Raw genomic sequence first — 13,848 nt, forward strand, 5'->3', positions numbered from 1 at the left:
AATGTACGTTTATCATCTTCCAGATTGAGTTGATTTGTTCAGCTACCAGATCTACTGCCCATTTGCGCATGTGCGAAGGTAACTCTACTTGGACAAACTGCCCGAAATGCATTGAAAGAGAAATATCAGGGATTTTGAGTCATTCTGCACGCCGGATGCATTAATTGCGTTAAAAATTTTAATGGCGGATTAATTTGCGTTAACTCGTTAATTTTGACAGCACTAGAAAATTTACAAGTAAAGAAGGTGGCAATGATGTCAAGCGTTGACAGAGCCAGAATAAACTGATGAAATTTAATATCCCTGATGCTTTGTGCAAGAGCTGCCTGTTTACTTTATTCAGTACTGCAAATATGTGTATAATCTTTTATATACAATTCTGAAAAATCTATTGTACTCACAACAGTGGTGAAAAAGAAAGTCTTAAAAAAACAAATTAATTACTCATACCAATGTTATTCAGACCATCAGGAAATGGCGGGAAAAAATATCAAATCATCACATCAAGAATTACAGATTTGGTTAGAACTTGACTGGCACATGCTGACTGCTTTCTTTTTACTACCAGGATAGGAGAGAGCAGAGGAGATTAATAGTGCAGACTAGAATTAAGAGTGAGACACCAAACATGAGGAAAGATGAAGAACAGGTGAGCATCCAAAAGACAAAAACACAGTTTATTACAGTTTAAAAAGAAGCTATGAGTCCACAGTTGGAAAAGTTTAACAGTAGAGCTAAATGCTGTCAGCATACGATCTTGCATATGACTTCAAGGTTTTACTCCTGCTGGTTAAAGTAAAAATAATAATGAATGACTCATGTTTATAGGATAATTTATTTACAGACAGACTAACACACCTGACAATGTGCAACAATCTGGGACAATTTTCCCTATAAAATATAGTAAACACCCTTAAAAATGTGATGTTACTGAGTGAAAATCCAAAACATTTATGCAAAGACATTTTTTCCATAAGACTGTGACTGCTGTAATGAAGTCCCATTTTTAAAGCACCATGTATGCTGTGTAATAAAAGCCCACTACCTATGTGTTACTAAAAAAGACAACATATAACGCTTGCACAATTTCTTACAAATTTTCAGACTTATGACCAGAAACATCCTAATCTTGATCTAATAAAACAAATAAAACTCTCCAAAATAGCATTTAATATATAAATAAAGTATCAAATATATTCAGATGTGTTGGTAAAGCTGTAGGATGGACTGGTTTGTACTCACCTGTAACTGAGCCAGCAGTAGATGATGATATTGCCAACAACAGCGCTGTCAGGGAAGTTTGCTGGATGTACTTCTTATTGATTTATTGTTTGTTTTTTGAATTACATGAGTTAATCTTTAATGGTTGTGAATTTTATTTCATGCTTTTATTGTAAATTTGTTCATTTTTTAGTGCTCACACCTGTGTGAGTTCATGGCCTTGAAGGACACTGGCATCAGCCAATCAGGACAGACCTCTATCAGCCAGAGGGCTAAAAGGGGTTTAGTGGGAGGGATGAGAGACACTGGGAGACGCAGGAGAGTGAGTGGAGAGGCAGAGCAGGGCTTGACTGTGTCCCAGCCTTTGTAATGCTACAGACAGAAGTGTGAAACAACTGGCAGTTCCAGAAAATCAGCTGCAATCGGAGTATAGATGTCTGCTCGATGTCTGTGAGTACTCTCCACTAAAGAAATTAAATCAAGATTTGGTGCTTCAGGAGCAAGTGACTGTCAGTCATTTTCCAAGGTCAGGGTGGAGCAGGGTGAAATAAAAAGTGCACTGAAAAGGTGTCAGTGGGCATGTTTCATCCAAGCTGAATCAGGGCATGTTTTAACATTTCCAAGTTTTTAGTTTAGCTCTTCAGGTGGGCAAAACTGAAAAATTCAAAAGTGGATAGATCATGACACCTCTCAACATCAAACTGTTGTCAGTTAAGTTCATTTGTTACTGCCCAGTGTGGTGAACAGTTCTGTGAGACCAAATTATTCACATTGTTTGGTGCATTTTCATTCCTTAAATTTCAAGATACCCAGATTTTCCAACTATGATTGCTGGTGCCTCCTGTTTACTTTAGGCAAAAACTGCAATGAAGAAGTACTGAGGTATTTGAAATCATGTTAGAACAGAGATACAAAGATATGCTATCACTGGGCTGGGCTTAAAGTGGCTAAATTATCTCAGTGTTACTCTGGTTATAAATCATTGTGCAACAAATCTGAACAAGCTTTTGGGAACTAGACTCAGACTAAGGAGTTCATTGTAAAATAACTTGTTTCACTTCCCAGGCTTTGTTCTCATTGGTTCCCATCAGTTTGATCGACTCTTTTCGCTAAGTTGCTAATACGAGTTCAGTCTCCTTGCTTCAGGTATGTACTTTTCAGTCTTTTCAACATTTTAATTTTTTAACTTGCCGAATTCCAGGAGGTAGAGAAGATAATTGTTAATTTAAATCTTCCCAGATCCAAATTTACTGGACTGTGTCAATGTCAATTTTAATGTTATTTGGATGGCATATTTCAATAGTAAGACCAATAAAGTAAAGACAATGAATTATATAAGCAAACAAATACAATATAATGTGCCTAAAAACAAAGTAAAACTAAGAAACCACAACATAAAAAATCCAGATGGGACACAAACTGAACTTAAATTAAAAGCCAAGGTAAAAAATTAAGCTACGTAATACGTGTACGTCTACATACACGAGCGACGTAATCTTCCCTTTAATACCTGTTAAATGACTTGCAGCAACATTTTGAATTTTGAATGCAGTGGAGAGATGAGTGTTCAAGACACAAATACAGAGAACTGTAGTAGTCCAGTCCAGACTTAGTGTAAGTCTGTTGTATGTAAAATGTCACAGAGCTGTTTTTTGACTACATTTGATCCTGCAGTGCTTTCTTTCAGTCTGTAGAAGAAGAGGACAAAAAATGGAGTACAGAAGAAAAGTGCTTATTGTTGCAATAATTTTCACAGTTGCCTGCAGCAAAGTAAGAATTAAGTTTCATACAAACAAATATTAGAAGGTTAAAACATTCTTTACTTAAAAATGTGTTTTTAAATGTGATATATCTCGATTAAAGGTGACCACACAGGAAACAAGACTACTGGATTTTCTAAATAACACAGATGTCGTAGATGACCAGTACAATGGATGCCGTGATGAGGCCATGAAGAAGTTCATCGAGTCAGACGTGTTAAAACAAGAACTAAGCAACAGTGAAGGATTTCAGAAAGCGTGGAATAAAAGTAACGAGTGTTCAAAGAAGATTCCAGGAGGAAGAAAAGAGCATACTGCTGCACTTTCAGTCTATCTTAATGGGGATCACAATTTCATACAAACACTGAACAAAGCAATAGAGACAATGGGTGGAAATGTTAGCATCTATGAAAACCACTTCCACTTCAAGTCTCTTCATTTCCTGCTGATGGACTCCATGAGGCTGCTGAAGCCAAAGGACTGCAAGAACTTTTATGTTCTGCTAAGTGGTCGACGCCAACCACAGAAAGGCTCCACAGTGAGATTTCCTAGTTTCACCTCAGCTTATTCAGACTATGAAAAGCTAAAAAGTGAAACTGATCTGTATGAGGAGGTCGTTTTAAATCTCACTTCTTGCTTTTTTGTCAACCTGAAAGACTATGTGTGCGGCCAAGAACAGGATGAAATACTCTTGTCTCCAGCAGAAGTTTTCACTGTGGAGGACATAAATAGCAAACTTGTGGATGCAGATGAAGATTCTCAATATGTAGAAATTGTTTTGAAACATTCAGGACTTGAAAGCTCACACAACTGCTACATCTTTTCACGGTAAGAGTCACAGTCTTTCAAACAAAGTGAAAAAGTTTGACAATTTCCATGTTAGTTTTACAAATGTTTAGTATGGGAATGTAAAGTCAACATTCAAAATATTTTTAAAGATATAAATATTTAAATATTTGAAAAAATTTAAATTTTACATGTAAGTGCATATAATAAAATATGTTTGTTGCATCTGTTATAACTTAGTGCTTGTAAATAGTGTCTGTACAAAGTAATAACTGGAAGATACTCAGCATTTTAACATCCTGAGAAACCCAGAGGCTTTTCCTTCTGGAAACCAGTTATTACCCGGCCATCTTGAGGTCCCTGATTGGGGTGCTGGTTTGCTCTATTGTCCTACTGAGGGACTTCAGGTGAGGCACTTCAACATGAGGCCCCGGGCAGACCCATGACAAGCTGAAGAGATTACATCTCTTGGCTAGCTTCAGAATGCCTTGATGTCCCCCAAAAAGAGCAGGTAGCTGGGGAGAGGGAGGTTTAGAAAATCTGCTTTGACTGTTACCCCCGTGAGTTGGATAAGGGACAGTGTGTATGTATGAATATTACAGTAATCCCCCTTTCTGCTTTGTTTCCATGTCTTTAGGTCTCCTCCAGCTGTTGTCTCCATCCTGTGGCTTGTATCAGTGCTTTCGGCCTTATCTTTGTTTTGTTTTTTAGCTGTTTAGCAAAAACAGTTATCATTCAGTTTTCTGGGTTTTATCATCTACAATATTGCTGCAAATATTCATACAATGTCAAAAAAATGGTTCATGTCATATTTATCTGAAAGATCTTTTACTGTTTGTATGACTCAAGTGATGTCCAAATCAACAGTTTTGCCTTGTGGAGTGCCTCAGGGATCTGTCCTGGGTCCAATTCCCTTTTTGCTTTATATATATTTCACCTAGGCCAAATTAAATGGGGGCTACAATAATATCGCCCATCATCTCTATGCTGATTAGATTCAGTTATACTGCTCTTTTAAAGTCTCTGAGTTTTATAAATTGTCTAGTTTAAGTAATTGCCTGACAGAAATCAAGCAACGGTTAAACGACAACTTCCTCCAGCTAAATTATGATAAAACAGAAACTTTGATTATTGTTCCCGACCATATGATCTCAGAAATTAGGCAGCATCAGCTTCTTAGAGCCTTCTGTTAAATCGAGCCTTAGAAACCTTGGTGTCATATTTGACAGCTCCGTTTCCCTTGAGCAACATTCCAAATGGCTGGTCCAGAACTGTTTTTATCATCCAAGGAATATTTCAAAACTCGGACTAATGGTGTCAAAGGCTGAACTTGAGATGATTATTCATGCTTTTATTTCTTCCCGTTTGGATTATTGGAATGGTCTTTTTATTTGTTTTAACAAATTAGCTTTAAATCATCCTCAGACTGTGAAGAATGCTGCAGCAAGACTCTCAACAGGCACCAACAGAAGATCACATATCACTCCAGTTTTAGCCTCCCTTCACTGGTTGCCTGTAAGTTTTAGGTTTCATTGAAAAATGTTAGTTCTAACCTTTAGGGACCTACATGTTCAAGCTTCCCAGTACATATCTCACCTGCTGAAATCGCATTCCACTTCCCGATCTCTAAGGTCATCAGGTCAGAGACTGCCGGTGGCCCCATGCACTCAATTCAAAACTCGTGGTGATTGGGCCTTTCGGGCAGTGGCACCACGGTTGTGGAATTCTCTTCCACTATTTTTACGCTGTTACTGACTCCACTGATTCTTTTAAAAAGCAGTTGGTGACATTTTTATATAGACAAGCTTTCAATTAGTTTGTTGTTTTTATGTTGTATTTTATTGTTTTACATTGTTATATGTTGTATTTTCATGCTTTGTATTGTGAAGCATCTTGTGATTTTTATCTGGGAAAAGCGCTATATAAATAAATTTTTACTTACTTACTTACGTTATTTGACAGATTGTGATGAATAACTTTGTCTTAGTAGTAATTTTCTGCTTCTGTGCTTATGCTATGAATTATAGACTTCATTACTTCAGAATATTTGATAAAGATTTTAAAGGGGTGCAAAATACTAGAACTAGAAATACACTAACTGCGATCGAGTGTTATTATTTCCAATACTGCTTTGATTATTCATATAATTGTTTGGCGCTTTATTTGCCAGATTGTGGTATGTGCCAAATCTGGTATTACAATAGGGTGCCAAGGTATTGTGTAATTTAGTTTTTTGCTTCTATCATATGTTATGAATTATAGACTCAGTTTACATCTTTTTTATGCATGTTAGAAAAATATACTGCAAACTTTGTTTGTTATTTCTTGTCAAGTATTGTGCGACTTTAAAAGGATGATAAGAAATGAGAGATGGGAATAACTTGCAGCAAATGTTCCTGCTTCTAAAGACATCAGGAATTTCTGTTTCCCTGTCAAATAAACAACATGGAAATTTTAAATAGCTTTGCAATTAATTTAATCTGATCACACAAATAGACAAATACGTTTGTTTTTCCTCGTGTTACATTTACAAAGCCTAACAGGTTTGTACCAGTAGCAGGGCGGTAATTACTGCCTAAATGTAACACTCATCATTAGGTTACACAATAGTGATACAAACGCTTCTCTTTCTCTCTCTCTCTCTCTCTCTCTCTCTCTCTCTCTCTCTCCTCCAGACAGACAGACAGACAGACACACACACACACACACACACACACACACACACACACACACACACACACACACACACACACACACACACACACACACACACACACACACACAGGTTTCCACCTTATGCAGGGACCAAATTATTTTTGATCATCACTTGTTGGGACTAAGACTCTGGAGGCATGATAAATCAAGTACACCAAACATGTCTTTGTTAGCTTATACACAACTTCAAACATCTGAATTGAAGTCGTGTCTGCACCACCAATCCTGAAATCACTTTACTTTGTAACTTGGTTTTATTATAGCTATAGAAACAGGTATTAATAAAGTTGGTACAGTTTTGTTGAGTTAATTCTTAGGTGCAATAGGGGAGAGACTGGCCGGGTTAAGGGATTTGATTGGGCAATTCAGTATCAGCAATGAAAATGAACGAGTGGACAGTTAGTGCATGTACGGCCGGTGTGCAGCAGCCCTTCTGGAAAATACCCAGTGTCCCAGATTACCAGTCCTGCTGCGTGGTTTGCAGAGGTGTGAGTGTCAATAAAAAATGTCAAAAGAGCTGGTAGTCTGTTGGTATCTAGAATGTTATCATCTGTGCACCGTGTGGAATGATAAACTTCACCATAATCTTCAAGATCTGTGCTTTTCATCCGACACGAAAGAGAGAGAGAAATGGGTACAGCTGTGACAACGAACTGACAAAATACATCCGATTGCAGCTTTGGTTGAAAAGATGCATCTGATACTTTATGAAAACAAGCAATATATTAATGAAGAATAGAGTCCACTGAATAATTGAAAAATTAGGGAAATAAATGTTGATTGTAGCTCCAAACACAATCACAACTCAGTAATTCCATTTTATGTGAGCTGACTGCAGTTTCATTTTAACAAATTAATTAATTAAAATTTTTTAAATAAATTTTGATTTAGTTTAACTTAATTTCATCATAATTTGGATAAATTTTAGTTTACTAAATATCATAAGATTACAGTAGGTTTAGTCAGCTGAGCCTCCCTCCCCACCCTGGGTGGATCAAAATGTGTTTGTCTGACTTTACTACACAAGGACTTCCAAACTCGTCCTGCCTTTCTACACAACTTCTTTAGTTATAAAGAAGACTCCAGAACATTTTCATCTCATTTTTAAGTGTCATTACATTTCATCATAGTTTTTGTCCTCGTGCATTAGTTTTAATTTAGTTATCATCTTCTTTTCATCATTACTAATACTATTAGTCAACAAAATTAACACTTGCTGACTGTCTTCTAAACCTGACATCCACCTAACTATTAGCTCAAATTGAAGAGTTTCGTAATAAAAAAGTGCTGACAAAGTGCTCTGCCGACCTGAACTGCAAGTTCCTAGTTAACCCCTTTCTTTGGGAAAAAGTACAACATTTCAAAGTGGGCTTGGAACTGCCCACTTTGAAAAGTCTACATTGAAGAAGTACTGTGGGACTTGGCCTCATCAGTTATGCCAAAAAAGGGAGCTTATAGGAACTCAGTAGCTGAGGCAGAACCAATAAGGGGACACCATGTCCCACAGTGACAAGTTACAATCTTCTACAGGAAAAACTATAGAGCTGCATTGTAAGATAACTTACTGTACTCCCCCGAGCCTGTTGTGCTCAGTGCTGCTCGGAAATTGAATAGACTCATTTCTGTGAGTTGCTAAGACAAGTTTTTTTGTTCTTGCTCCAGGTATGTGACTTTCTGTCTTTTCAACATTTAAATTTTTAAGTTGTCATATTCCAAGAAAACCAAACAAATATTAGATTTTTTACATCTTTCCAAATCCAAGTTGACTGTGAAAAGTGTTAAAGAACCCTTTTATACCCACATTTGATCCTGCAATGCTTTCTTTTAGTCTGTAGAAGAAGAAGAAGTCGATAAAAAATGGAGTACAGAAGAAAAGTGTTTCTTGCTGCAATCATTTTCAGAGCTGTCTGCTACAAAGTAAGAAATGTGTTTCATACAAACAAATTTTAGAAGGTTAGAAAAATTATTGACTAAAAAATGAGTTTTTAATGTGATACACCTCAATTAAAGGTGACTGCACAGGATACAAGAGTATTGGATGTCCAAAAGACCACAGATGTTGTAGATGACCAGTACAATGGATGCCGTGAAGAGGCCATGAAGAAGTTCGTTGAGTCAGGAGTGTTAAAACAAGAACTAAATAACAGTGAAGGATTTCAGAAAGCATGGAATAAAAGTAACGAGTGTTCAAAGCAGATCCCTGGAGGAAGAAAAGAGCATACTGCTGCACTTTCAGTCTATCTTAAAGGAGATCGGCCTTTCATACAAACACTGAACAATGCAATAGAGACAATGGGTGGAAATGTTAGCATCTATGAAAACCACTTCCACTTCAAGTCTCTTCATTTCCTGCTGATGGACTCCATGAGGCTGCTGAAGCCAAAGGACTGCAAGAACTTTTATGTTCTGCTAAGTGGTCAAAACCAACCACAGAAAGGCTCCACAGTGAGATTTCCAAGTTTCACCGTAGCTCATTCAAACTATGAAGCGCCAAACAATTATTATGATCTGTTTGAGGACATCGTTTTAAAGATCACATCTTGTTTCTTTGTCAACCTGGAAGAACACATTTGCACTAAAGCAGAGGATACATTTCTCTTATCTCCAGCAGAGGTTTTCACTGTGGATGGCGTAAATAGCAAAACTATGGAGGATGGTGAAGAATATGTTGAGATTGTTTTGAAACATTCAGGACTGAAAAGCTCACACAACTGTTTTATCTTTCCGAGGTAAGACACATATTCTCTCAATTAAAGCAAAAGATTTTGTTGGCTCATTTCCCAAACATTAAACTTTGAAGTGCTTAAATAATTTTCACTGTGCTGTTAAACATACAAATATTTGGAGGAGATAAAAACATTTAACTTGTCTAAAGTACATATAAGAAAAATACATCACAAGCCACACAAAAAAAATTGTAAAATATACTTATTTATCTCAACAGGTATTTAGACAATTTAAAAAAAATATAGATGAACATTTCTAATCATTGGTGTTATATGAAACAGCCTGTTGCTTCATTACAGGCGGTAGCAAATGCTGTAAATACAAAGTAACGACTGGATTATACTCGAGGTTTTGATCAACCGAAAGATTTCCCAGCAGGAAAGCATGAGGTGACATAAAAAGTGAAAAAACCCAAACAGGATTATGAAACCCTCGTAGTGTTTCTCCAGTGGAGTTGGGTGTGGTTTGAATTGGCCTGATAATGCTGACAGCATTAGTAAACGAACGCACACATCAGCACATTTCGCTTAAAGCATTATATTCTGCTTATACAATTCAGGGTCTCAGGAGAGCTGGAACCTTTCACAGCTGTCACAGAGAGAGATAGGTAAATGATTATTATTACTGTTTTATTTCCATATCTACAAGCTGGACAAGTGGCAGAAAATAGATGGATGGCTGTTACACTAATCTCCTTCTCTACTTTGTTTCCATGTCTTCAGGTCTCCTCCAGCTGTTGTCTCCACCCTGTGGCTTCTATCAGTGCTTGTGGCCTTATCTTTGTTTTCTTTAACTGTTTAGCAAAAACAGTTATCATTTAGAATTTTATCATCTACAATGCTGCTTTGTTTATTCTTGCAGTTGTTTGGACTTTGTCTGGCAGATTGTGCTATCTGCCAAATAAGGTGTTGCATTAAGCTACCAAAATATAATCAAATATTGTTTTCTGTTTCTGTCATATGTTATAAAGACATACTTTCAGTGATTCTTGTTAAACATTGTGTGCCTTTAAAAGGATGATAAGAAACGAGAGAGGGGAATAACTTGCAGCTTTTCCCAGCTGGATTCAGACTGGATATTCTGGAGTTTATGGTGGCAGCTTTAACTCCCACAGCAGGAGTGTTTCCAGGATTTTGTCAATGGGCGTGCATGAGTAGGCCAAGAACAAGGCAGAGTGGCACATAGAAAATCAAAACATTTATTAAAAACTTTTAAAGGGGTGCAGAAAATTGGTATAAAATACACTGGGTTCAATTTTCAGGCTATGAGCACAGCCAATACCACCTATTAATGAAGTGTGATTGTGATAGAAAAACTGAATTTTTCTATCCATAAAAGTGAAGTCAATATCAATTTCTTTATTGAACTTTCTCTCAACATTAGTGAACTTCTTCACTTTTTACATTTTCCTCTGTGACTATTTTCCAGGGAGTGGATTTTTAAGTTGAACATGTTTACACATGTCGTCAGTGTGTTTATATTTATATCCTGAGTTAGTCAGCGATTATCTTCCTGCTTCTAAAAAAACCACGCCTTGATGAATCTTTCTGTTTCTCTGTCAAATAAAGAGCATACAAAATGTAAAAGGCTTCACAATGAATGTAATCATATCAGACAGACATCAGTAAGTTTTTTTTTCTTATGTTACATTTAAAAACACAATACATCACTGGTCCAGCAGCAGGGCGATAACTATGTAACTCTCATCATTAAGCTACACACCAGTGAAATAAAAGCTGATTGCTTACACACACACATTCGCTGTAAAGGCTAAATTTTATTTATATTCATCAGTAAGACTCCAGTTCATTTTTTATAAAGTCTGCATTGACGAGGTACTGAGGTATTTGCCCCCATGAGCTACAGTATACTGAAATCATGCTAGATCAGAGATATATAGATAATTTATGGCTGAGCTTAAAGGGGCTAAACCTGAACCAGCTAACAGGAACACAGTAGCTCAGTTACACAGGAAAGACTAAAGAGCTGCACTGTATGTTAACTTGTTTCAGTTCCTCTGACCCTGTTGTTCTCATTGCTTTCCTGCAGTTTGATGTGCTCTTTGCTGCTCTCCTTGCTCCAGGTAAGTGCCTTTTAGTCTTTTCAGTCTTTTAGATTTTGTCACTTCCAAGTTTCTGGACCATGTAAAGTGTTACCAAACTTTTTTTTTATCCATATTTTATGTTTCAGGGCTTTCTTGCACTCTGTAGAAGACTAAGAGGCCAAAAAATGGAGAACAGAAGAAAAGTGCTTGTTGCAATAATTTTCACAGCTGCCTGCAGCAAAGTAAGAATTGTGTTTCAAACAAATATTAGAAAGTTTGAAAAATTATACATTTAAAAATGTGTTTTTAAATGTGATATATCAATTAAAGGTGTCTGCACAGGAAACAAGACTACTGGGTTTTCTAAATAACACAGATGTTGTAGATGACCAGTACAATGGATGCCGTGATGAGGCCATGAAGAAGTTCATCGAGTCAGGCGTGTTAAAACAAGAACTAAGCAACAGTAAAGGATTTCAGAAAGCGTGGAATAAAAGTAACGAGTGCTCAAAGCAGATCCCTGGAGGAAGAAAAGAGCATACTGCTGCACTTTCAGTCTATCTTAAAGGAGATCGACCCTTCATACAAACACTGAACAAAGCAATAGAGACAATGGGTGGAAATGTTAGCATCTATGAAAACCACTTCCACTTCAAGTCTCTTCATTTCCTGCTGATGGACTCCATGAGGCTGCTGAAGCCAAAGGAGTGCAAGAACTTTTATGTTTTTCAAGATGGTCAAAACCAACCACAGAAAGGCTCCACAGTGAGATTTACAAGTTTCACCTTAGCTTATTCAGACTATGAAGAGCTAAAGAGACTTGAAGATGTCGATGAGAATATGATTTTACATCTCACTTCTTGTTTCTTTGTCAACCTGAAAGACTATGTGTGCGGCCAAGAACTGGATGAAATACTCTTATCTCCAGCAGAAGTTTTCACTGTGGAACAAGTGGAGACAAAAACTACATCGGATGATGACGAATACCTTGAGATTGTTTTGAAACAGTCAGGGTTGAAAAGCTCCCACAACTGTTACATCTTTTCACGGTAAGATTCATATTCTCTCAAGTAAAGTGATTTTTTTTGTATATTCATTCTTCACATATTAAGCTTGGAACTGTTAGTTGAACTAGTATTTACATATTTAAAGGAGATACAAACATGTCACATGTGCCAAGTCCATAAAATACAAATATAAGAAAATATAAGAAAAATACTTCACAAAAAATAAAGTAAATCATTATTATTATTATTAGTAGTAGTAATAATCTGTCTCTCTGCTTTGCTTCCATGTCTTCAGGTCTCCTCCAGCTGTTGTCTCCACCCTGTTTCTTGTATTAGTGTTTGCGGCCTTATCCTTATCTGTTTAGTAAAAACAGTTATCATTTTCTACAATACTGCTTTGCTTATTTGTGTAATTGTTTTTCATAATTGATCTGGCAGACTGTGGTATCTGCGAAATATAATCAAATATAGTTTTCTGGTTCCTTTTGTGTTATGAAGTCATGTGTTTGTATGTCAACAACGGTGATTGGATGTCCAGAGATAAAACTGGTGGAGAAAGAAGGGAGATGCAAATCGGTAAATAAATATAAAAAAGCGTGTTTTGCTCCTGTTAAATTGCTCTAATAAAACATCCAGCATTCAAAAAGTCTAAATTGTGGACATTATGTTTTTAACCCTTTGCAAAAAAAGTAAAGGTAAGTAAGGTAGGATACCAGGTCTGCAAGGCTTCTTAAGGTCAGATATGCTATCAGAGTAGGCAGGATAGACAGGCAGTTAGACCTGAGTGAATCCTCTCATGCTTTGGCTCCATCCTAGCTCTGCACTGCCTGCTGGGTAGTATCGATGGGATCAGAGACTAGACTTTTTATACGGAGAGCCAGTCCAGATGTTATGTACTGGGTTCCACAGATCAACACAATGATGTGACAGACGGATAACATCATACAGAAAGTAATTACTTCAACTTATTACTGCTAAAGGTGGCTTCTAAATACTGGGGTTTATTTGTTTTTCATTTAATTAAGCCCAAAGTATTAGTAAAATATCATTGGTAAAGTTCCACATATACTGAGTATTAATGAATCTGATCTCACTGGTTAGTTGAAATAATTTTAAGTTTAAACCTCTCACAGGATCACAACATTTTTTTTTGTTTACACAAATAAGCCCACTTGTTTCAAGTTACTAAACAAAACAACTAGGATATAAACTTTGTACAATTTGTTACAAATATTCAGACTTGGTGTTTTAAGAAAACATTTAAAACTCACAACTAAATGTTTTAAACAACAGAAAGCATCAGTGTAAAAATATAATGTGTTAGATATAACCGGATAAAAAAATGATGCCTTTTATTGCGTCTCTGTGCAGCTTGATGTGAAGGGTCATGTTTAATCTTTAGGAGAAGGCATTATGTGTCATTCCTGTTAGAAGTTCATAAAGACACCACCACTACATGTTAGAGTGGAAGCTTAATCAAAGTTAACCAGGTCACTTAAAGCAGTTTGGTAAAGCAGGAAAAATATTCCCACGAGCAATGCACACTTGCACTGCTCTGTTTATGTGGCTTATAATGACAATGTGTTAT

General features: G+C 36.6%; 2 protein-coding genes across 4 annotated transcripts; both read left to right on the forward strand.

The window, feature by feature from the left end:
* Positions 1–1,548: 1,548 nt before the first annotated feature.
* On the forward strand, positions 1,549–6,226 carry LOC120432718 (ecto-ADP-ribosyltransferase 5-like). Of its 3 annotated transcripts, none has more exons than XM_039613054.1 (5): positions 1,549–1,671; positions 2,287–2,367; positions 2,896–2,991; positions 3,085–3,809; positions 4,405–6,226. In XM_039613054.1, exons 3-5 carry the CDS (start codon positions 2,932–2,934, stop codon positions 4,484–4,486), a joined length of 867 nt encoding a protein of 288 aa, XP_039468988.1. In that variant the 5' UTR covers positions 1,549–1,671; positions 2,287–2,367; positions 2,896–2,931; the 3' UTR covers positions 4,487–6,226. The 3 variants fall into 3 exon arrangements, with proteins under 3 accessions (XP_039468988.1, XP_039468986.1, XP_039468989.1); XM_039613052.1 differs by having other exon boundaries at positions 2,909–2,991; XM_039613055.1 differs by lacking the exon at positions 2,287–2,367 and having other exon boundaries at positions 1,562–1,671; positions 2,909–2,991.
* A 1,815-nt stretch (positions 6,227–8,041) lies between these two features.
* On the forward strand, positions 8,042–12,908 carry LOC116330133 (ecto-ADP-ribosyltransferase 4-like). The gene is made up of 9 exons (XM_031752340.2): positions 8,042–8,144; positions 8,311–8,399; positions 8,493–9,211; positions 9,769–9,816; positions 9,932–10,114; positions 11,259–11,292; positions 11,400–11,495; positions 11,584–12,302; positions 12,556–12,908. Exons 5-9 carry the CDS (start codon positions 10,047–10,049, stop codon positions 12,623–12,625), a joined length of 987 nt encoding a protein of 328 aa, XP_031608200.2. The 5' UTR covers positions 8,042–8,144; positions 8,311–8,399; positions 8,493–9,211; positions 9,769–9,816; positions 9,932–10,046; the 3' UTR covers positions 12,626–12,908.
* Positions 12,909–13,848: the final 940 nt, after the last annotated feature.

The sequence above is a fragment of the Oreochromis aureus genome, linkage group 6 (genome assembly GCF_013358895.1).
Source record: "Oreochromis aureus strain Israel breed Guangdong linkage group 6, ZZ_aureus, whole genome shotgun sequence".
Lineage (NCBI taxonomy): Eukaryota > Metazoa > Chordata > Actinopteri > Cichliformes > Cichlidae > Oreochromis > Oreochromis aureus.